General features: G+C 52.6%; 1 protein-coding gene and 1 pseudogene across 1 annotated transcript in view; one reads left to right on the forward strand and one right to left on the reverse strand.

Annotated features, from left to right (window-relative positions):
- LOC135536230 (voltage-dependent T-type calcium channel subunit alpha-1H-like) overlaps positions 1-1,232 on the reverse strand; it is a 30,747-nt pseudogene extending 29,515 nt beyond the window's left edge.
- Positions 1,233-2,387: 1,155 nt separating this feature from the next.
- Positions 2,388-22,500, forward strand: part of LOC135536237 (synaptogyrin-3-like) — a 23,763-nt gene continuing 3,650 nt past the window's right edge. Inside the window, exons 1-3 of the mRNA XM_064962604.1 lie at positions 2,388-2,709; positions 8,407-8,641; positions 8,748-8,893. Coding sequence (XP_064818676.1) covers positions 2,605-2,709; positions 8,407-8,641; positions 8,748-8,893 — 486 coding nt within the window. The 5' untranslated portion in view covers positions 2,388-2,604. The remainder of the gene's footprint in view (positions 2,710-8,406; positions 8,642-8,747; positions 8,894-22,500) is intronic.

Consider the following 22,500-nt stretch of genomic DNA (forward strand, 5'->3'; position numbering starts at 1 on the left):
TATAAATACTTCAATCAGTTATAGAACCCATTGCCCTTTATGGTTGTGAGCTTCTGACTATAAATACTTCAATCAGTTATAGAACCCATTGCCCTTTATGGTTGTGAGGTTCTGACTATAAATACTTCAATCAGTTATAGAACCCATTGCCCTTTATGGTTGTGAGGTTCTGACCATAAATACTTCTATCAGTTATAGAACCCATTGCCCTTTATGGTTGTGAGGTTCTGACCATAAATACTTCTATCAGTTATAGAACCCATTGCCCTTTATGGTTGTGAGGTCTGGGGTCCGCTCACTAACCAATAATTCACAAAATGGGACAAACACCCAATTGAGACTCTGCACGCAGAATTTAGCAAAAAATATACTTTGTGTATAACGCAAAAAAGCAACAAAGAGAACTATTCTATTCTATTTGTCCCTAAACAGAGAGTACACAGTGGCACAGCTGACCACAGTGACTGACCCAAACTTAAGGAAAGCTTTATTTAAAATATGCATATTTACCCCCTTTGTTAATGGTATCCAATTAGTCACTGTCTCATCGCTGCAACTCCATACGGACTCGGGTGAGTGGAAGAGCCACTCGTCCTCTGAAACACAACTCAACCACACTGCTTCTGACACAACGCATATCCAACCCGGTAGCCAGCCGCACCAATGTGTCGGAGGAAACAACCTGGTCAGCATGCACTGCACCCAGCCTGCCACAGGAGTCCTCCCGGTCACGAGCCTCCTGGCCATGAGCCTGGGCTTGAACCCAGAATCTCTGGTTGCACAGCGAGCACTGCCTTAGACCACTGCACCACCCAGGAGGCAGTTAAGGAAAGCTTAGACTATGAACTCAGTGAGCATAGCCTTGCTATTGAGAAAGGCTTAGACTATGTACAGACTCAGTGAGCAGAGCCTTGCTATTGAGAAAGGCTTAGACTATGTACAGACTCAGTGAGCATAGCCTTGCTATTGAGAAAGGCCGCCATAGGCAGACATGGCTCTCAAGAGAAGACAGGCTATGTGCCCACTGCCCACAAAATGAGGTGGAAACTGAGCTGCACTTCCTAACCTCCTGCCCAATGTATGCACCACCATGCACCACCATGTACCACCATGTACCACCATGTAGCACCATGTACCACCATGTACCACCGCGTACCACCATGAACCACCATGAACCACCACGTACCACCGCGTACCACCATGTACCACCGCGTACCACCGCGTACCACCATGTACCACCATGTACCACCATGCACCACCATGTACCACCATGCACCACCATGTAGCACCATGTACCACCATGTACCACAATGTACCACCACGTACCACCGCGTACCACCATGTACCACCATGTACCACCACGTACCACAATGTACCACCATGTACCACCTCGTACCACCACGTACCACCACGTGCCACCACGTACCACCACGTACCACCACGTACCACCACGTACCACCACGTACCACCACGTATCACCACGTACCACCACGTACCACCATGTATCACCATGTACCACCATGTACCACCACGTACCACCACGTACCACCATGTACCACCATGCACCACCATGTACCACCATGTACCACCATGTGCTACCATGTATCACCATGTACCACCACGTACCACCACGTGCCACCACGTACCACCACGTACCACCACGTACCACCACGTACCACCACGTACCACCACGTATCACCACGTACCACCATGTATCACCATGTACCACCATGTATCACCACGTACCACCACGTACCACCACGTACCACCATGTACCACCACATACCACCATGTACCACCATGTACCACCATGTTTTGTCCTCAACAATGAAAGTCAATGTTTGTCTTTTTATTTTATTTTTATTGATTGATTTTATTGTTATTAAATATATCATAAAAGAAAAATAGTCCATAGAACATTTGAAATGTCTCTATTCTTTTAAAACTTTTGTGTTTCCCTTTGTTTATTATCTATTTCACTTGCTTTGACAATGTAAACGTATGCTCCCTTTGAATTGAATATAGAGAGAGAAGGAGAGAGAGAGGTAGAGAGAGAGAGAGGTAGAGAGGGAGAGGTAGAGAGAGAGAGAGAGAGAGAGAGAGAGAGAGAGAGAGAGAGAGAGAGAGAGAGTAGTAGTAGTAGTGTGCTGCAGGTGTCACTCAAACAGGGAACTTTCACTGTTGTGTGAAAAGGTAAAACAATTAATCCTTATTGGCTCTCTTGTCAAAGTAGCCTAGGATTCTAAATACAGAGAGTTTATTTGGCTATTTCAATATTATTACTAATCAAGACTGTATTTCCAGACAGGCCTATTCCCGGTGCACTGTCTGGCGGTTATTTAATAGCTATTCGGTTCCCACAGGAAGAGACACCGGGGCGCTGTAGAGCCGGCAGTGAGTGTGCGCGTCGGGACTCCGGTGTGAATCACAGCAGCAGCTCAGCTTGTTCGTTCTGCGACGTGACGAGGTGGGCGCCAGCCGCAATGCGAGACCAGACCGGAGGACAGGATATCTCAACGCCACTGGAACTAGGAGGAGTAACGGATAAATAAAGAAGACATTTAAAACCGATAGATAAAATAGATAAAGGAATTAGACGGAGGGATGGAGCCGGTGGGCTCGTTTCTTCCCGGTAAATCCGGGAGCTCGCACTTTGATCCGGTGGTCTTTGTCAAACAGCCGCGGACCATCCTCAGACTACTGTGCTGGGTGAGACAGACCACCGAGACGTATATGTGTAGCCTGCCTGTATATATATATAGGAGTCTATAATGTCTATAAAAGATCCCCATCGCTGTAATATCAGACTGTGCGTCATCCGGTTCTAAAACCGTGTTTGTTTGTTCGTCCGGGTGTTTTCCCCGTTGTCATCCTCCGTCTCCGGGGATTAGGCCAACATCCCCACCAACATGGAGGGAGAGTCTCGCTCCGTTCCTTTAAAACACCTTCTCTCTGTGTTTTGTTGTTATGTTGATGTCGGTATCGTTTACCGCACAGAGCCAAACAGTAAAACCATTTACAGAAGGCGATCAATGTGATTATGACAACGCTTGGTGATGAGGTAATGTTGTCTGTCTGACCATAATATAACATTAGGCTATATGGTCAATATAACATCATAACAAAGAGATGGGAATGACTAGTTTTAGCTATTGTCTGACCTAGCTGGTTTATAATGACACAGGGGGTAATGTTGTCTGACCTAGCTGGTTTATAATGACACAGAGGGGTAATGTTGTCTGACCTAGCTGGTTTATAATGACACAGGGGGTAATGTTGTCTGACCTAGCTGGTTTATAATGACACAGGGGGTAATGTTGTCTGAACTAGCTGGTTTATAATGACACCGGGGGTAATGTTGTCTGAACTAGCTGGTTTATAATGACACAGGGGGTAATGTTGTCTGAACTAGCTGGTTTATAATGACACAGGGGGTAATGTTGTCTGACTTAGCTGGTTTATAATGACACAGGGGGTAATGTAGTCTGAACGAGCTGGTTTATAATGACACAGGGGGTAATGTTGTCTGACCTAGCTGGTTTATAATGACACGGGGTAATGTTGTCTGAACTAGCTGGTTTATAATGACACAGGGGGTAATGTTGTCTTAACTAGCTGGTTTATAATGACACAGGGGGTAATGTTGTCTGAACTAGCTGGTTTATAATGACACAGGGGGTAATGTTGTCTGACCTAGCTGGTTTATAATGACACAGGGGGTAATGTTGTCTGAACAAGCTGGTTTATAATGACACAGGGGGTAATGTTGTCTGACCTAGCTGGTTTATAATGACACTGGGGGTAATGTTGTCTGACCTAGCTGGTTTATAATGACACAGGGGGTAATGTTGTCTGACCTAGCTGGTTTATAATGACACAGGGGGTAATGTTGTCTGACCTAGCTGGTTTATAATGACACAGGAGGTAATGTTGTCTGACCTAGCTGGTTTATAATGACACAGGGGGTAATGTTGTCTGATCTAGCTGGTTTATAATACAGTAGACTATATCCTGTAGTTTAATACTGTTGGCTAGCTTAATGATTCCAATAGGAATTACACATCACTTTGCAGCATAATGTGATTTACAGTTTAGGGTTGAAAATCATTCTGGTAAATTTCACAGGTTTTCCAGAAATTCTTGTTGGAAGATCACTGGAAAATGTTTTGGGAACTTTCGTGGAATTTTGCAACCCAACTTGCAGGCCCTGTGGCCTGTAAAACCATGAGTTTCAGGCCGCTGTATAAGGCCCGATGTGGCCTGTAAACCATGAGTTTCAGGCCGCTGTATAAGCCCCGATGTGGCCTGTAAACCATGAGTTTCAGGCCGCTGTATAAGGCCCGATGTGGCCTGTAAACCATGAGTTTCAGGCCGCTGTATAAGGCCCGATGTGGCCTGTAAACCATGAGTTTCAGGCCGCTGTATAAGCCCCGATGTGGCCTGTAAACCATGAGTTTTAGGCCGCTGTATAAGGCCCGATGTGGCCTGTAAACTATGAGTTTATAAGGCCTGACGATGTATGTAATGGTTAAATTATAATGATAATATTCTCCTAGGAACTCACTTGGGTGAAGGACACAGAACTGAAAATCAACGAATTCAACAACCGTTTCTCTGTTACTAAAATAATACAGTCATGGGATGTAACTGTTGGATCGAAAAGGCAAGGCACACTGGGAAATGATTGGAGGCTTAGTGGGGCGTTAAACTGAAGTATACAACAACAACAACAACAACAACAAACGGCGTTTCCACGACTCCTGTGGAGGTGGAACTGCTCTTTCAGCTTTTCAACTACAGTATGGAGGTTGTTGGTTTTACAGTGCAGCAACGCGTGTGTGTGTTCAACTACAGTATGGAGGTTGTTGGTTTTACAGCAACGCGTGTGTGTGTGTTCAACTACAGTATGGAGGTTGTTGGTTTTACAGTGCAGCAACGCGCGTGTGTGTGTTCAACTACAGTATGGAGGTTGTTGGTTTTACAGTGCAGCAACGCGTGTGTGTGTTCAACTACAGTATGGAGGTTGTTGGTTTTACAGTGCAGCAACGCGTGTGTGTGTTCAACTACAGTATGGAGGTTGTTGGTTTTACAGTGCAGCAACGCGTGTGTGTGTGTGTTCAACTACAGTATGGAGGTTGTTGGTTTTACAGTGCAGCAACGCGTGTGTGTGTGTGTTCAACTACAGTATGGAGGTTGTTGGTTTTACAGTGCAGCAACGCGTGTGTGTGTTCAACTACAGTATGGAGGTTGTTGGTTTTACAGTGCAGCAACGGGGGTAATGTTGTGTGTGTGTGTTCAACTACAGTATGGAGGTTGTTGGTTTTACAGTGCAGCAACGCGCGCGTGTGTTCAACTACAGTATGGAGGTTGTTGGTTTTACAGTGCAGCAACGCGCGCGTGTGTTCAACTACAGTATGGAGGTTGTTGGTTTTACAGTGCCGCAATGCGCGCGTGTGTTCAACTACAGTATGGAGGTTGTTGGTCTTACAGTGCAGCAACGCGCGTGTGTGTGTGTTCAACTACAGTATGGAGGTTGTTGGTTTTACAGTGCCGCAACGCGCGCGTGTGTTCAACTACAGTATGGAGGTTGTTGGTTTTACAGTGCAGCAACGCGCGCGCGTGTGTGTGTTCAACTACAGTATGGAGGTTGTTGGTTTTACAGTGCAGCAACGTGTGTGTGTGTGTGTTCAACTACAGTATGGAGGTTGTTGGTTTTACAGTGCAGCAACGCGCGTGTGTGTGTGTGTGTGTGTTCAACTACAGTATGGAGGTTGTTGGTTTTACAGTGCAGCAACGCGTGTGTGTGTGTGTGTGTGTTCAACTACAGTATGGAGGTTGTTGGTTTTACAGTGCAGCAACGCGTGTGTGTGTGTTCAACTACAGTATGGAGGTTGTTGGTTTTACAGTGCAGCAACGCGTGTGTGTGTTCAACTACAGTATGGAGGTTGTTGGTTTTACAGTGCCGCAACGCGCGCGTGTGTTCAACTACAGTATGGAGGTTGTTGGTTTTACAGTGCAGCAACGCGTGTGTGTGTTCAACTACAGTATGGAGGTTGTTGGTTTTACAGTGCAGCAACGCGTGTGTGTGTTCAACTACAGTATGGAGGTTGTTGGTTTTACAGTGCAGCAACGCGTGTGTGTGTGTGTTCAACTACAGTATGGAGGTTGTTGGTTTTACAGTGCCGCAACGCGCGCGTGTGTTCAACTACAGTATGGAGGTTGTTGGTTTTACAGTGCAGCAACGCGCGTGTGTGTGTGTTCAACTACAGTATGGAGGTTGTTGGTTTTACAGTGCCGCAACGCGCGCGTGTGTTCAACTACAGTATGGAGGTTGTTGGTTTTACAGTGCAGCAACGCGCGTGTGTGTGTGTGTGTGTTCAACTACAGTATGGAGGTTGTTGGTTTTACAGTGCAGCAACGCGCGTGTGTGTGTGTGTGTGTGTGTGTGTGTTCAACTACAGTATGGAGGTTGTTGGTTTTACAGTGCAGCAACGTGTGTGTGTGTGTGTGTGTTCAACTACAGTATGGAGGTTGTTGGTTTTACAGTGCAGCAACGCGCGCGTGTGTGTGTTCAACTACAGTATGGAGGTTGTTGGTTTTACAGTGCAGCAACGCGTGTGTGTGTGTGTGTTCAACTACAGTATGGAGGTTGTTGGTTTTACAGTGCAGCAACGTGTGTGTGTGTGTTCAACTACAGTATGGAGGTTGTTGGTTTTACAGTGCAGCAACGCGTGTGTGTGTTCAACTACAGTATGGAGGTTGTTGGTTTTACAGTGCCGCAACGCGCGCGTGTGTTCAACTACAGTATGGAGGTTGTTGGTTTTACAGTGCAGCAACGCGTGTGTGTGTTCAACTACAGTATGGAGGTTGTTGGTTTTACAGTGCAGCAACGCGTGTGTGTGTTCAACTACAGTATGGAGGTTGTTGGTTTTACAGTGCAGCAACGCGTGTGTGTGTTCAACTACAGTATGGAGGTTGTTGGTTTTACAGTGCAGCAACGCGTGTGTGTGTTCAACTACAGTATGGAGGTTGTTGGTTTTACAGTGCAGCAACGCGTGTGTGTGTGTGTGTTCAACTACAGTATGGAGGTTGTTGGTTTTACAGTGCAGCAACGCGCGCGTGTGTGTGTGTGTGTGTTCAACTACAGTATGGAGGTTGTTGGTTTTACAGTGCAGCAATGCGTGTGTGTGTGTGTGTGTTCAACTACAGTATGGAGGTTGTTGGTTTTACAGTGCAGCAACGCGCGCGTGTGTGTGTGTGTTCAACTACAGTATGGAGGTTGTTGGTTTTACAGTGCAGCAACGCGTGTGTGTGTGTTCAACTACAGTATGGAGGTTGTTGGTTTTACAGTGCAGCAACGCGCGTGTGTGTGTTCAACTACAGTATGGAGGTTGTTGGTTTTACAGTGCAGCAACGCGCGCGCGCGTGTGTGTGTGTTCAACTACAGTATGGAGGTTGTTGGTTTTACAGTGCAGCAACGCGCGCGCGTGTGTGTGTGTGTGTTCAACTACAGTATGGAGGTTGTTGGTTTTACAGTGCCGCAACGCGCGCGTGTGTGTGTGTTCAACTACAGTATGGAGGTTGTTGGTTTTACAGTGCAGCAACGCGTGTGTGTGTTCAACTACAGTATGGAGGTTGTTGGTTTTACAGTGCAGCAACGCGTGTGTGTGTTCAACTACAGTATGGAGGTTGTTGGTTTTACAGTGCAGCAACGCGCGCGCGTGTGTGTGTTCAACTACAGTATGGAGGTTGTTGGTTTTACAGTGCAGCAACGCGTGTGTGTGTGTGTGTGTTCAACTACAGTATGGAGGTTGTTGGTTTTACAGTGCAGCAACGCGCGCGTGTGTGTGTGTGTTCAACTATTGGTGTGAAGTCATTTAGAAGTCCTACTGCTCAGTAAATATCAATGATCTCCGAACTAACTTTATCCACTGACTGACTGACCTCTCTCCTCCCTCTTCTCTTTCCTCTCCTCTCTTTCCCTTCCTCTCTCTCCTCTCTCTCCTCTCCCCCTCTACTCTCTCTCCTCCCTCTCTCTCTCCCATTCCCTCTCGTCTCTCTCCTCTCCTCTCTCTCTCCTCTCCTCTCTCTCTCCCATTCCCTCTCCTCTCTCTCCTCTCTCTCTCCTCTCCTCTCCCTCTCCCATTCCCTCTCCTCTCTCTCCTCCCTCTTCTTTCCTCTCCCCCCTCTCCCCTCTCTCCTCTCCCCCTCTACTCTCTCTCCTAACTCTCCCCCTCTCTTTCCATCTCCCTCTCCCCCCCTCTCCTCTCTCTCCTCTCCCACTCATCTCACCCTCCCTCCTCTCTCGCCCTCCCTCTCCCTCCCAAAATTGACAAAACATCAATGTTACAGCTGTATTGAATCATATCCCTATAAGTAATTAACTAGTATTTTTTTCTCCTCCAGGTATTCTCTATGGTAGTGTTCAGCTGTATAGTGAATGAAGGCTACATGAACATCGGCAGCGAGCGGTTGCTATGCGTCTTCAATAAGAACGCTGATGCCTGTAACTACGGCGTTACCGTGGGCGTGGTCTGTTTCCTAGGCAGCGTCTGCTTCCTGGTTCTAGACATCTACTTCCCCACCATCCACAGTGTCCGACTCAGGAGGAGAGCAACTCTCATCGACATGGTCTTCTCTGGTACACACACACACATTATGTACATACACACACACATCCACACGTCATGTTATCTCTAGAAGGTATGTTTTCTAAACCATCTATCCTGTTGGTCCCGCCCCACCAGCACTGGCCAGCTTCCTGTGGTTGGTGGGTTTCTGTTTCCTGGCCAATCAGTGGCAGCAGACTACAGAAGAAGAGCTCCCATTGGCTCAGGGCTCCGACGCCGCCAGGGCTGCTGTTGCCTTCTGCTTCTTCTCCATCCTCACCTGGGTAAGAGACACCTGGGGGGTCTGGGTGTGTATGTCTAGTGTGTGTGTGTAATGTGTGTGTGTGATGTGTGTGTGTAATATGTGTGTGTGTGTGTGTAATGTGTGTGTGTGTGTGTGTGTGTTTGTGTTTGTGTGTGTGTGTGTGTGTTTCTGAACCCATCCCTATTTGAGCGATAGCCCGACTCAAGAACATGTTGTTTTCAGAGGACAAGGAGAGACCGCTGCCCAGAACAGCCCCTGTCACTAGTTTGACACTTTTATTTAGTTATGAACAAATTCTTTACAAAGACGGCCTACCCTGGTGCCAAACCCGGACGACGCCTCCCTATGGTACTCCCAATCACGGCCGGATGTGATACAGCCTGGAATCGAACCAGGGACTGTAGTGACGCCTGTAGTGTACGGAGATGTAGTGCCTTAGACCGCTGCACTATTCTGTTTTATACTGTGTGATATGAATTATGTACATCGTTCAGACCATGAAGCAGGGAGAGGACATGCGTTTCTAGTGCAGCACATGTGGCCTACAAAGTTACTAGTACAGGCTAGTACAGGCTAGTACAGGCTAGTACAGGTTAGTACAGGCTAGTACAGGCTAGTACAGGTTAGTACAGGCTAGTACAGGCTAGTACAGGCTAGTACAGGCTAGTATAGGCTTGTTCAGGTTAGTACAGGCTAGTACAGGCTACTACAAGCTAGTACAGGCTAGTACAGGTTAGTACAGGCTAGTAAAGGTTAGTACAGGCTAGTACAGGCTAGTACAGGCTAGTACAGGCTAGTACAGGCTAGTACAGGCTTGTACAGGCTAGTACAGGCTAGTATATGCTTGTACAGGCTAGTACAGGCTAGTACAGGCTAGTATACTTATTGGGGACCAATAATAAAACAAATGCAACTTGAATTGGCTCATCCAGGGGGACTGGTAGTATTTAATAGTTGATTCTAAGATTTGCATTTAATGTTGGCTATGTTTATGCTGTTTGTTCTCTGTTAAGGGGCACAAAGATTGGAGAAGTGCTTTATCCGGACGTCTCCATTTGGTCTTGTTGTTTGTTTTTCAATTTTCCCAGAAGTGGTTAGAGTCTACAGGTTCTTCTGGTGTTTCTGTTTTGTTTTAGTGATTCACCAGTGCAAAGGCGTAAGATACGTTTTTCTGGGCGTCTTGTGTTTTTGGTTTCGCAATTTCTCTCGTGTGTTTCTTCATCAAACTAGGGGAGTCAGTGGGCTGACTGTGATCTGATAGGGGAGTCAGTGGGCTGACTGTGATCTGATAGGGGAGTCAGTGGGCTGACTGTGGTCTGATAGGGGAGTCAGTGGGCTGACTGTGGTCTGATAGGGGAGTCAGTGGGCTGACTGTGGTCTGATAGGGGAGTCAGTGGGCTGGCTGGTCTGATAGGGGTGTCAGTGGGCTGACTGTGGTCTGATAGGGGTGTCAGTGGGCTGACTGGTCTGATAGGGGAGTCAGTGGGCTGACTGGTCTGATAGGGGAGTCAGTGGGCTGACTGGTCTGATAGGGGAGTCAGTGGGCTGACTGTGATCTGATAGGGGAGTCAGTGGGCTGACTGGTCTGATAGGGGAGTCAGTGGGCTGACTGGTCTGATAGGGGAGTCAGTGGGCTGACTGGTCTGATAGGGGTGTCAGTGGGCTGACTGTGGTCTGATAGGGGAGTCAGTGGGCTGACTGTGGTCTGATAGGGGAGTCAGTGGGCTGACTGGTCTGATAGGGGTGTCAGTGGGCTGACTGTGGTCTGATAGGGGTGTCAGTGGGCTGACTGGTCTGATAGGGGTGTCAGTGGGCTGACTGGTCTGATAGGGGTGTCAGTGGGCTGACTGATCTGATAGGGGTGTCAGTGGGCTGACTGGTCTGATAGGGGAGTCAGTGGGCTGACTGTGATCTGATAGGGGAGTCAGTGGGCTGACTGGTCTGATAGGGGTGTCAGTGGGCTGACTGTGATCTGATAGGGGAGTCAGTGGGCTGACTGTGATCTGATAGGGGAGTCAGTGGGCTGACTGTGGTCTGATAGGGGTGTCAGTGGGCTGACTGGTCTGATAGGGGTGTCAGTGGGCTGACTGTGGTCTGATAGGGGTGTCAGTGGGCTGACTGGTCTGATAGGGGAGTCAGTGGGCTGACTGGTCTGATAGGGGAGTCAGTGGGCTGACTGGTCTGATAGGGGTGTCAGTGGGCTGACTGGTCTGATAGGGGTGTCAGTGGGCTGACTGGGCTGATAGGGGTGTCAGTGGGCTGACTGGGCTGATAGGGGAGTCAGTGGGCTGACTGTGATCTGATAGGGGTGTCAGTGGGCTGACTGGTCTGATAGGGGTGTCAGTGGGCTGACTGGTCTGATAGGGGTGTCAGTGGGCTGATAGGGGTGTCAGTGGGCTGACTGGTCTGATAGGGGTGTCAGTGGGCTGATAGGGGTGTCAGTGGGCTGACTGGTCTGATAGGGGAGTCAGTGGGCTGATTGTGGTCTGATAGGGGTGTCAGTGGGCTGACTGGTCTGATAGGGGAGTCAGTGGGCTGACTGTGATCTGATAGGGGAGTCAGTGGGCTGACTGTGATCTGATAGGGGAGTCAGTGGGCTGACTGGTCTGATAGGGGAGTCAGTGGGCTGACTGTGATCTGATAGGGGAGTCAGTGGGCTGACTGGTCTGATAGGGGTGTCAGTGGGCTGACTGATCTGATAGGGGAGTCAGTGGGCTGACTGGTCTGATAGGGGTGTCAGTGGGCTGACTGGTCTGATAGGGGAGTCAGTGGGCTGACTGTGATCTGATAGGGGAGTCAGTGGGCTGACTGGTCTGATAGGGGTGTCAGTGGGCTGACTGGTCTGATAGGGGAGTCAGTGGGCTGACTGTGATCTGATAGGGGAGTCAGTGGGCTGACTGGTCTGATAGGGGTGTCAGTGGGCTGACTGTGGTCTGATAGGGGTGTCAGTGGGCTGACTGTGATCTGATAGGGGAGTCAGTGGGCTGACTGTGGTCTGATAGGGGAGTCAGTGGGCTGACTGTGATCTGATAGGGGAGTCAGTGGGCTGACTGGTCTGATAGGGGAGTCAGTGGGCTGACTGGTCTGATAGGGGAGTCAGTGGGCTGACTGTGATCTGATAGGGGAGTCAGTGGGCTGACTGGTCTGATAGGGGAGTCAGTGGGCTGACTGTGATCTGATAGGGGTGTCAGTGGGCTGACTGTGATCTGATAGGGGAGTCAGTGGGCTGACTGGTCTGATAGGGGTGTCAGTGGGCTGACTGTGGTCTGATAGGGGAGTCAGTGGGCTGACTGGTCTGATAGGGGTGTCAGTGGGCTGACTGGTCTGATAGGGGAGTCAGTGGGCTGACTGTGATCTGATAGGGGTGTCAGTGGGCTGACTGTGGTCTGATAGGGGTGTCAGTGGGCTGACTGTGATCTGATAGGGGTGTCAGTGGGCTGACTGGTCTGATAGGGGTGTCAGTGGGCTGACTGTGGTCTGATAGGGGAGTCAGTGGGCTGACTGGTCTGATAGGGGAGTCAGTGGGCTGACTGGTCTGATAGGGGTGTCAGTGGGCTGACTGGTCTGATAGGGGTGTCAGTGGGCTGACTGATCTGATAGGGGTGTCAGTGGGCTGACTGTGGTCTGATAGGGGAGTCAGTGGGCTGACTGGTCTGATAGGGGTGTCAGTGGGCTGACTGGTCTGATAGGGGTGTCAGTGGGCTGACTGGTCTGATAGGGGTGTCAGTGGGCTGACTGGTCTGATAGGGGAGTCAGTGGGCTGACTGTGATCTGATAGGGGTGTCAGTGGGCTGACTGGTCTGATAGGGGTGTCAGTGGGCTGACTGGTCTGATAGGGGAGTCAGTGGGCTGACTGTGATCTGATAGGGGTGTCAGTGGGCTGACTGGTCTGATAGGGGTGTCAGTGGGCTGACTGGTCTGATAGGGGAGTCAGTGGGCTGACTGGTCTGATAGGGGAGTCAGTGGGCTGACTGTGATCTGATAGGGGAGTCAGTGGGCTGACTGGTCTGATAGGGGAGTCAGTGGGCTGACTGGTCTGATAGGGGAGTCAGTGGGCTGACTGGTCTGATAGGGGTGTCAGTGGGCTGACTGGTCTGATAGGGGAGTCAGTGGGCTGACTGGTCTGATAGGGGAGTCAGTGGGCTGACTGGTCTGATAGGGGTGTCAGTGGGCTGACTGGTCTGATAGGGGAGTCAGTGGGCTGACTGATCTGATAGGGGTATCAGTGGGCTGACTGGTCTGATAGGGGTGTCAGTGGGCTGACTGGTCTGATAGGGGTGTCAGTGGGCTGGCTGGTCTGATAGGGGTGTCAGTGGGCTGACTGGTCTGATAGGGGTGTCAGTGGGCTGACTGTGATCTGATAGGGGAGTCAGTGGGCTGACTGTGATCTGATAGGGGTGTCAGTGGGCTGACTGTGGTCTGATAGGGGTGTCAGTGGGCTGACTGTGGTCTGATAGGGGAGTCAGTGGGCTGACTGGTCTGATAGGGGTGTCAGTGGGCTGACTGGTCTGATAGGGGAGTCAGTGGGCTGACTGGTCTGATAGGGGAGTCAGTGGGCTGACTGGTCTGATAGGGGTGTCAGTGGGCTGACTGTGATCTGATAGGGGAGTCAGTGGGCTGACTGTGATCTGATAGGGGTGTCAGTGGGCTGACTGGTCTGATAGGGGAGTCAGTGGGCTGACTGGTCTGATAGGGGAGTCAGTGGGCTGACTGGTCTGATAGGGGTGTCAGTGGGCTGACTGGTCTGATAGGGGTGTCAGTGGGCTGACTGGTCTGATAGGGGAGTCAGTGGGCTGACTGTGGTCTGATAGGGGTGTCAGTGGGCTGACTGTGATCTGATAGGGGTGTCAGTGGGCTGACTGGTCTGATAGGGGTGTCAGTGGGCTGACTGGTCTGATAGGGGTGTCAGTGGGCTGACTGTGATCTGATAGGGGTGTCAGTGGGCTGACTGGTCTGATAGGGGTGTCAGTGGGCTGACTGTGATCTGATAGGGGAGTCAGTGGGCTGACTGGTCTGATAGGGGTGTCAGTGGGCTGACTGTGATCTGATAGGGGTGTCAGTGGGCTGACTGGTCTGATAGGGGTGTCAGTGGGCTGACTGTGGTCTGATAGGGGAGTCAGTGGGCTGACTGGTCTGATAGGGGTGTCAGTGGGCTGACTGGTCTGATAGGGGAGTCAGTGGGCTGACTGGTCTGATAGGGGTGTCAGTGGGCTGACTGGTCTGATAGGGGTGTCAGTGGGCTGACTGGTCTGATAGGGGTGTCAGTGGGCTGACTGTGATCTGATAGGGGAGTCAGTGGGCTGACTGTGATCTGATAGGGGAGTCAGTGGGCTGACTGGTCTGATAGGGGTGTCAGTGGGCTGACTGGTCTGATAGGGGAGTCAGTGGGCTGACTGTGGTCTGATAGGGGAGTCAGTGGGCTGACTGGTCTGATAGGGGTGTCAGTGGGCTGACTGGTCTGATAGGGGAGTCAGTGGGCTGACTGGTCTGATAGGGGTGTCAGTGGGCTGACTGGTCTGATAGGGGAGTCAGTGGGCTGACTGTGGTCTGATAGGGGAGTCAGTGGGCTGACTGGTCTGATAGGGGTGTCAGTGGGCTGACTGGTCTGATAGGGGAGTCAGTGGGCTGACTGTGGTCTGATAGGGGAGTCAGTGGGCTGACTGGTCTGATAGGGGTGTCAGTGGGCTGACTGGTCTGATAGGGGTGTCAGTGGGCTGACTGTGATCTGATAGGGGTGTCAGTGGGCTGACTGGTCTGATAGGGGTGTCAGTGGGCTGACTGGTCTGATAGGGGTGTCAGTGTGCTGACTGTGATCTGATAGGGGTGTCAGTGTGCTGACTGTGATCTGATAGGGGTGTCAGTGGGCTGACTGTGGTCTGATAGGGGAGTCAGTGGGCTGACTGGTCTGATAGGGGTGTCAGTGGGCTGACTGGTCTGATAGGGGTGTCAGTGGGCTGACTGTGATCTGATAGGGGAGTCAGTGGGCTGACTGGTCTGATAGGGGTGTCAGTGGGCTGACTGTGATCTGATAGGGGAGTCAGTGGGCTGACTGTGGTCTGATAGGGGAGTCAGTGGGCTGACTGGTCTGATAGGGGTGTCAGTGGGCTGACTGTGATCTGATAGGGGTGTCAGTGGGCTGACTGGTCTGATAGGGGTGTCAGTGGGCTGACTGGTCTGATAGGGGAGTCAGTGGGCTGACTGTGATCTGATAGGGGTGTCAGTGGGCTGACTGGTCTGATAGGGGTGTCAGTGGGCTGACTGTGATCTGATAGGGGTGTCAGTGGGCTGACTGTGGTCTGATAGGGGAGTCAGTGGGCTGACTGTGGTCTGATAGGGGTGTCAGTGGGCTGACTGTGATCTGATAGGGGTGTCAGTGGGCTGACTGTGATCTGATAGGGGAGTCAGTGGGCTGACTGTGGTCTGATAGGGGTGTCAGTGGGCTGACTGTGATCTGATAGGGGTGTCAGTGGGCTGACTGTGGTCTGATAGGGGTGTCAGTGGGCTGACTGATCTGATAGGGGTGTCAGTGGGCTGACTGTGATCTGATAGGGGAGTCAGTGGGCTGACTGTGGTCTGATAGGGGAGTCAGTGGGCTGACTGGTCTGATAGGGGAGTCAGTGGGCTGACTGGTCTGATAGGGGAGTCAGTGGGCTGACTGTGATCTGATAGGGGTGTCAGTGGGCTGACTGGTCTGATAGGGGAGTCAGTGGGCTGACTGTGATCTGATAGGGGAGTCAGTGGGCTGACTGTGATCTGATAGGGGAGTCAGTGGGCTGACTGGTCTGATAGGGGTGTCAGTGGGCTGGCTGGTCTGATAGGGGTGTCAGTGGGCTGACTGGTCTGATAGGGGTGTCAGTGGGCTGACTGTGATCTGATAGGGGAGTCAGTGGGCTGACTGTGATCTGATAGGGGTGTCAGTGGGCTGACTGTGATCTGATAGGGGTGTCAGTGGGCTGACTGGTCTGATAGGGGTGTCAGTGGGCTGACTGGTCTGATAGGGGAGTCAGTGGGCTGACTGGTCTGATAGGGGTGTCAGTGGGCTGACTGTGATCTGATAGGGGAGTCAGTGGGCTGACTGTGGTCTGATAGGGGTGTCAGTGGGCTGACTGGTCTGATAGGGGTGTCAGTGGGCTGACTGGTCTGATAGGGGAGTCAGTGGGCTGACTGGTCTGATAGGGGAGTCAGTGGGCTGACTGGTCTGATAGGGGAGTCAGTGGGCTGACTGGTCTGATAGGGGAGTCAGTGGGCTGACTGGTCTGATAGGGGTGTCAGTGGGCTGACTGTGATCTGATAGGGGAGTCAGTGGGCTGACTGTGGTCTGATAGGGGTGTCAGTGGGCTGACTGGTCTGATAGGGGTGTCAGTGGGCTGACTGGTCTGATAGGGGAGTCAGTGGGCTGACTGGTCTGATAGGGGTGTCAGTGGGCTGACTGTGATCTGATAGGGGAGTCAGTGGGCTGACTGGTCTGATAGGGGAGTCAGTGGGCTGACTGGTCTGATAGGGGAGTCAGTGGGCTGACTGTGATCTGATAGGGGAGTCAGTGGGCTGACTGGTCTGATAGGGGAGTCAGTGGGCTGACTGGTCTGATAGGGGTGTCAGTGGGCTGACTGGTCTGATAGGGGAGTCAGTGGGCTGACTGTGATCTGATAGGGGTGTCAGTGGGCTGACTGGTCTGATAGGGGTGTCAGTGGGCTGACTGTGATCTGATAGGGGAGTCAGTGGGCTGACTGTGATCTGATAGGGGTGTCAGTGGGCTGACTGTGATCTGATAGGGGAGTCAGTGGGCTGACTGTGGTCTGATAGGGGTGTCAGTGGGCTGACTGGTCTGATAGGGGTGTCAGTGGGCTGACTGGTCTGATAGGGGAGTCAGTGGGCTGACTGTGATCTGATAGGGGTGTCAGTGGGCTGACTGTGATCTGATAGGGGAGTCAGTGGGCTGACTGTGGTCTGATAGGGGTGTCAGTGGGCTGACTGGTCTGATAGGGGTGTCAGTGGGCTGACTGGTCTGATAGGGGAGTCAGTGGGCTGACTGTGGTCTGATAGGGGTGTCAGTGGGCTGACTGGTCTGATAGGGGAGTCAGTGGGCTGACTGGTCTGATAGGGGTGTCAGTGGGCTGACTGTGATCTGATAGGGGAGTCAGTGGGCTGACTGTGATCTGATAGGGGAGTCAGTGGGCTGACTGGTCTGATAGGGGTGTCAGTGGGCTGACTGGTCTGATAGGGGTGTCAGTGGGCTGACTGTGATCTTATAGGGGAGTCAGTGGGCTGACTGTGATCTGATAGGGGTGTCAGTGGGCTGACTGTGATCTTATAGGGGAGTCAGTGGGCTGACTGGTCTGATAGGGGAGTCAGTGGGCTGACTGGTCTGATAGGGGAGTCAGTGGGCTGACTGGTCTGATAGGGGTGTCAGTGGGCTGACTGGTCTGATAGGGGAGTCAGTGGGCTGACTGGTCTGATAGGGGTGTCAGTGGGCTGACTGGTCTGATAGGGGAGTCAGTGGGCTGACTGGTCTGATAGGGGTGTCAGTGGGCTGACTGTGATCTGATAGGGGAGTCAGTGGGCTGACTGGTCTGATAGGGGTGTCAGTGGGCTGACTGGTCTGATAGGGGAGTCAGTGGGCTGACTGTGATCTGATAGGGGAGTCAGTGGGCTGACTGGTCTGATAGGGGTGTCAGTGGGCTGACTGTGATCTGATAGGGGAGTCAGTGGGCTGACTGTGATCTGATAGGGGTGTCAGTGGGCTGACTGATCTGATAGGGGTGTCAGTGGGCTGACTGGTCTGATAGGGGAGTCAGTGGGCTGACTGTGGTCTGATAGGGGTGTCAGTGGGCTGACTGGTCTGATAGGGGAGTCAGTGGGCTGACTGTGATCTGATAGGGGAGTCAGTGGGCTGACTGGTCTGATAGGGGAGTCAGTGGGCTGACTGTGATCTGATAGGGGTGTCAGTGGGCTGACTGTGGTCTGATAGGGGAGTCAGTGGGCTGACTGGTCTGATAGGGGAGTCAGTGGGCTGACTGTGATCTGATAGGGGTGTCAGTGGGCTGACTGGTCTGATAGAGGAGTCAGTGGGCTGACTGTGGTCTGATAGGGGTGTCAGTGGGCTGACTGGTCTGATAGGGGTGTCAGTGGGCTGACTGGTCTGATAGGGGAGTCAGTGGGCTGACTGGTCTGATAGGGGAGTCAGTGGGCTGACTGTGGTCTGATAGGGGTGTCAGTGGGCTGACTGGTCTGATAGGGGAGTCAGTGGGCTGACTGGTCTGATAGGGGTGTCAGTGGGCTGACTGGTCTGATAGGGGTGTCAGTGGGCTGACTGTGATCTGATAGCGGTGTCAGTGGGATGACTGTGAACTGATACGGGAGTCAGTGGGCTGACTGGTCTGATAGGGGTGTCAGTGGGATGACTGTGAACTGATACGGGAGTCAGTGGGCTGACTGGTCTGATAGGGGTGTCAGTGGGCTGACTGGTCTGATAGGGGTGTCAGTGGGCTGACTGTGATCTGATAGGGGTGTCAGTGGGCTGACTGTGATCTGATAGGGGTGTCAGTGGGCTGACTGGTCTGATAGGGGAGTCAGTGGGCTGACTGGTCTGATAGGGGTGTCAGTGGGCTGACTGTGATCTGATAGGGGTGTCAGTGGGCTGACTGGTCTGATAGGGGAGTCAGTGGGCTGACTGGTCTGATAGGGGTGTCAGTGGGCTGACTGGTCTGATAGGGGAGTCAGTGGGCTGACTGGTCTGATAGGGGTGTCAGTGGGCTGACTGGTCTGATAGGGGAGTCAGTGGGCTGACTGGTCTGATAGGGGTGTCAGTGGGCTGACTGGTCTGATAGGGGAGTCAGTGGGCTGACTGTGATCTGATAGGGGTGTCAGTGGGCTGACTGGTCTGATAGGGGTGTCAGTGGGCTGACTGGTCTGATAGGGGTGTCAGTGGGCTGACTGGTCTGATAGGGGTGTCAGTGGGCTGACTGGTCTGATAGGGGAGTCAGTGGGCTGACTGGTCTGATAGGGGAGTCAGTGGGCTGACTGTGGTCTGATAGGGGTGTCAGTGGGCTGACTGGTCTGATAGGGGTGTCAGTGGGCTGACTGTGATCTGATAGGGGTGTCAGTGGGCTGACTGGTCTGATAGGGGAGTCAGTGGGCTGACTGTGATCTGATAGGGGAGTCAGTGGGCTGACTGATCTGATAGGGGAGTCAGTGGGCTGACTGTGATCTGATAGGGGAGTCAGTGGGCTGACTGTGATCTGATAGGGGTGTCAGTGGGCTGACTGGTCTGATAGGGGAGTCAGTGGGCTGACTGTGATCTGATAGGGGTGTCAGTGGGCTGACTGTGATCTGATAGGGGAGTCAGTGGGCTGACTGGTCTGATAGGGGAGTCAGTGGGCTGACTGGTCTGATAGGGGAGTCAGTGGGCTGACTGGTCTGATAGGGGAGTCAGTGGGCTGACTGTGATCTGATAGGGGAGTCAGTGGGCTGACTGTGATCTGATAGGGGAGTCAGTGGGCTGACTGGTCTGATAGGGGAGTCAGTGGGCTGACTGATCTGATAGGGGAGTCAGTGGGCTGACTGGTCTGATAGGGGTGTCAGTGGGCTGACTGTGGTCTGATAGGGGAGTCAGTGGGCTGACTGATCTGATAGGGGAGTCAGTGGGCTGACTGGTCTGATAGGGGTGTCAGTGGGCTGACTGGTCTGATAGGGGTGTCAGTGGGCTGACTGTGATCTGATAGGGGTGTCAGTGGGCTGACTGTGGTCTGATAGGGGAGTCAGTGGGCTGACTGATCTGATAGGGGTGTCAGTGGGCTGACTGTGATCTGATAGGGGAGTCAGTGGGCTGACTGGTCTGATAGGGGAGTCAGTGGGCTGACTGTGATCTGATAGGGGTGTCAGTGGGCTGACTGTGATCTGATAGGGGTGTCAGTGGGCTGACTGTGATCTGATAGGGGTGTCAGTGGGCTGACTGTGGTCTGATAGGGGAGTCAGTGGGCTGATTGTGGTCTGATAGGGGTGTCAGTGGGCTGACTGGTCTGATAGGGGAGTCAGTGGGCTGACTGTGATCTGATAGGGGTGTCAGTGGGCTGACTGTGATCTGATAGGGGAGTCAGTGGGCTGACTGGTCTGATAGGGGTGTCAGTGGGCTGACTGGTCTGATAGGGGTGTCAGTGGGCTGACTGGTCTGATAGGGGTGTCAGTGGGCTGACTGGTCTGATAGGGGTGTCAGTGGGCTGACTGGTCTGATAGGGGAGTCAGTGGGCTGACTGTGATCTGATAGGGGAGTCAGTGGGCTGACTGGTCTGATAGGGGTGTCAGTGGGCTGACTGTGGTCTGATAGGGGTGTCAGTGGGCTGACTGGTCTGATAGGGGTGTCAGTGGGCTGACTGGTCTGATAGGGGAGTCAGTGGGCTGACTGGTCTGATAGGGGTGTCAGTGGGCTGACTGATCTGATAGGGGTGTCAGTGGGCTGACTGGGCTGATAGGGGTGTCAGTGGGCTGACTGTGATCTGATAGGGGAGTCAGTGGGCTGACTGGTCTGATAGGGGTGTCAGTGGGCTGACTGATCTGATAGGGGTGTCAGTGGGCTGACTGGTCTGATAGGGGTGTCAGTGGGCTGACTGTGGTCTGATAGGGGAGTCAGTGGGCTGACTGGTCTGATAGGGGTGTCAGTGGGCTGACTGTGATCTGATAGGGGAGTCAGTGGGCTGACTGTGGTCTGATAGGGGAGTCAGTGGGCTGACTGGTCTGATAGGGGAGTCAGTGGGCTGACTGGTCTGATAGGGGAGTCAGTGGGCTGACTGATCTGATAGGGGTGTCAGTGGGCTGACTGGTCTGATAGGGGAGTCAGTGGGCTGACTGATCTGATAGGGGTGTCAGTGGGCTGACTGTGATCTGATAGGGGAGTCAGTGGGCTGACTGTGGTCTGATAGGGGAGTCAGTGGGCTGACTGGTCTGATAGGGGAGTCAGTGGGCTGACTGATCTGATAGGGGTGTCAGTGGGCTGACTGGTCTGATAGGGGAGTCAGTGGGCTGACTGGTCTGATAGGGGAGTCAGTGGGCTGACTGTGATCTGATAGGGGTGTCAGTGGGCTGACTGGTCTGATAGGGGAGTCAGTGGGCTGACTGGTCTGATAGGGGTGTCAGTGGGCTGACTGGTCTGATAGGGGTGTCAGTGGGCTGACTGTGATCTGATAGGGGTGTCAGTGGGCTGACTGTGATCTGATAGGGGAGTCAGTGGGCTGACTGTGATCTGATAGGGGAGTCAGTGGGCTGACTGTGATCTGATAGGGGTGTCAGTGGGCTGACTGGTCTGATAGGGGAGTCAGTGGGCTGACTGGTCTGATAGGGGTGTCAGTGGGCTGACTGGTCTGATAGGGGAGTCAGTGGGCTGACTGTGATCTGATAGGGGAGTCAGTGGGCTGACTGGTCTGATAGGGGTGTCAGTGGGCTGACTGGTCTGATAGGGGTGTCAGTGGGCTGACTGGTCTGATAGGGGAGTCAGTGGGCTGACTGGTCTGATAGGGGAGTCAGTGGGCTGACTGGTCTGATAGGGGAGTCAGTGGGCTGACTGGTCTGATAGGGGTGTCAGTGGGCTGACTGGTCTGATAGGGGTGTCAGTGGGCTGACTGTGATCTGATAGGGGTGTCAGTGGGCTGACTGTGATCTGATAGGGGAGTCAGTGGGCTGACTGTGGTCTGATAGGGGAGTCAGTGGGCTGACTGGTCTGATAGGGGTGTCAGTGGGCTGACTGTGATCTGATAGGGGTGTCAGTGGGCTGACTGTGATCTGATAGGGGAGTCAGTGGGCTGACTGGTCTGATAGGGGTGTCAGTGGGCTGACTGTGATCTGATAGGGTTGTCAGTGGGCTGACTGGTCTGATAGGGGTGTCAGTGGGCTGACTGTGGTCTGATAGGGGAGTCAGTGGGCTGACTGTGGTCTGATAGGGGTGTCAGTGGGCTGACTGTGGTCTGATAGGGGTGTCAGTGGGCTGACTGGTCTGATAGGGGTGTCAGTGGGCTGACTGGTCTGATAGGGGTGTCAGTGGGCTGACTGGTCTGATAGGGGTGTCAGTGGGCTGACTGTGATCTGATAGGGGTGTCAGTGGGCTGACTGGTCTGATAGGGGTGTCAGTGGGCTGACTGTGATCTGATAGGGGTGTCAGTGGGCTGACTGGTCTGATAGGGGAGTCAGTGGGCTGACTGTGGTCTGATAGGGGAGTCAGTGGGCTGACTGGTCTGATAGGGGAGTCAGTGGGCTGACTGTGATCTGATAGGGGTGTCAGTGGGCTGACTGTGATCTGATAGGGGTGTCAGTGGGCTGACTGTGATCTGATAGGGGTGTCAGTGGGCTGACTGGTCTGATAGGGGTGTCAGTGGGCTGACTGGTCTGATAGGGGTGTCAGTGGGCTGACTGGTCTGATAGGGGTGTCAGTGGGCTGACTGGTCTGATAGGGGAGTCAGTGGGCTGACTGTGATCTGATAGGGGTGTCAGTGGGCTGACTGGTCTGATAGGGGTGTCAGTGGGCTGACTGGTCTGATAGGGGAGTCAGTGGGCTGACTGGTCTGATAGGGGAGTCAGTGGGCTGACTGGTCTGATAGGGGTGTCAGTGGGCTGACTGGTCTGATAGGGGTGTCAGTGGGC

Source organism: Oncorhynchus masou, unplaced genomic scaffold (assembly GCF_036934945.1).
Source record: "Oncorhynchus masou masou isolate Uvic2021 unplaced genomic scaffold, UVic_Omas_1.1 unplaced_scaffold_580, whole genome shotgun sequence".
Classification (NCBI taxonomy): Eukaryota; Metazoa; Chordata; class Actinopteri; order Salmoniformes; family Salmonidae; genus Oncorhynchus; species Oncorhynchus masou.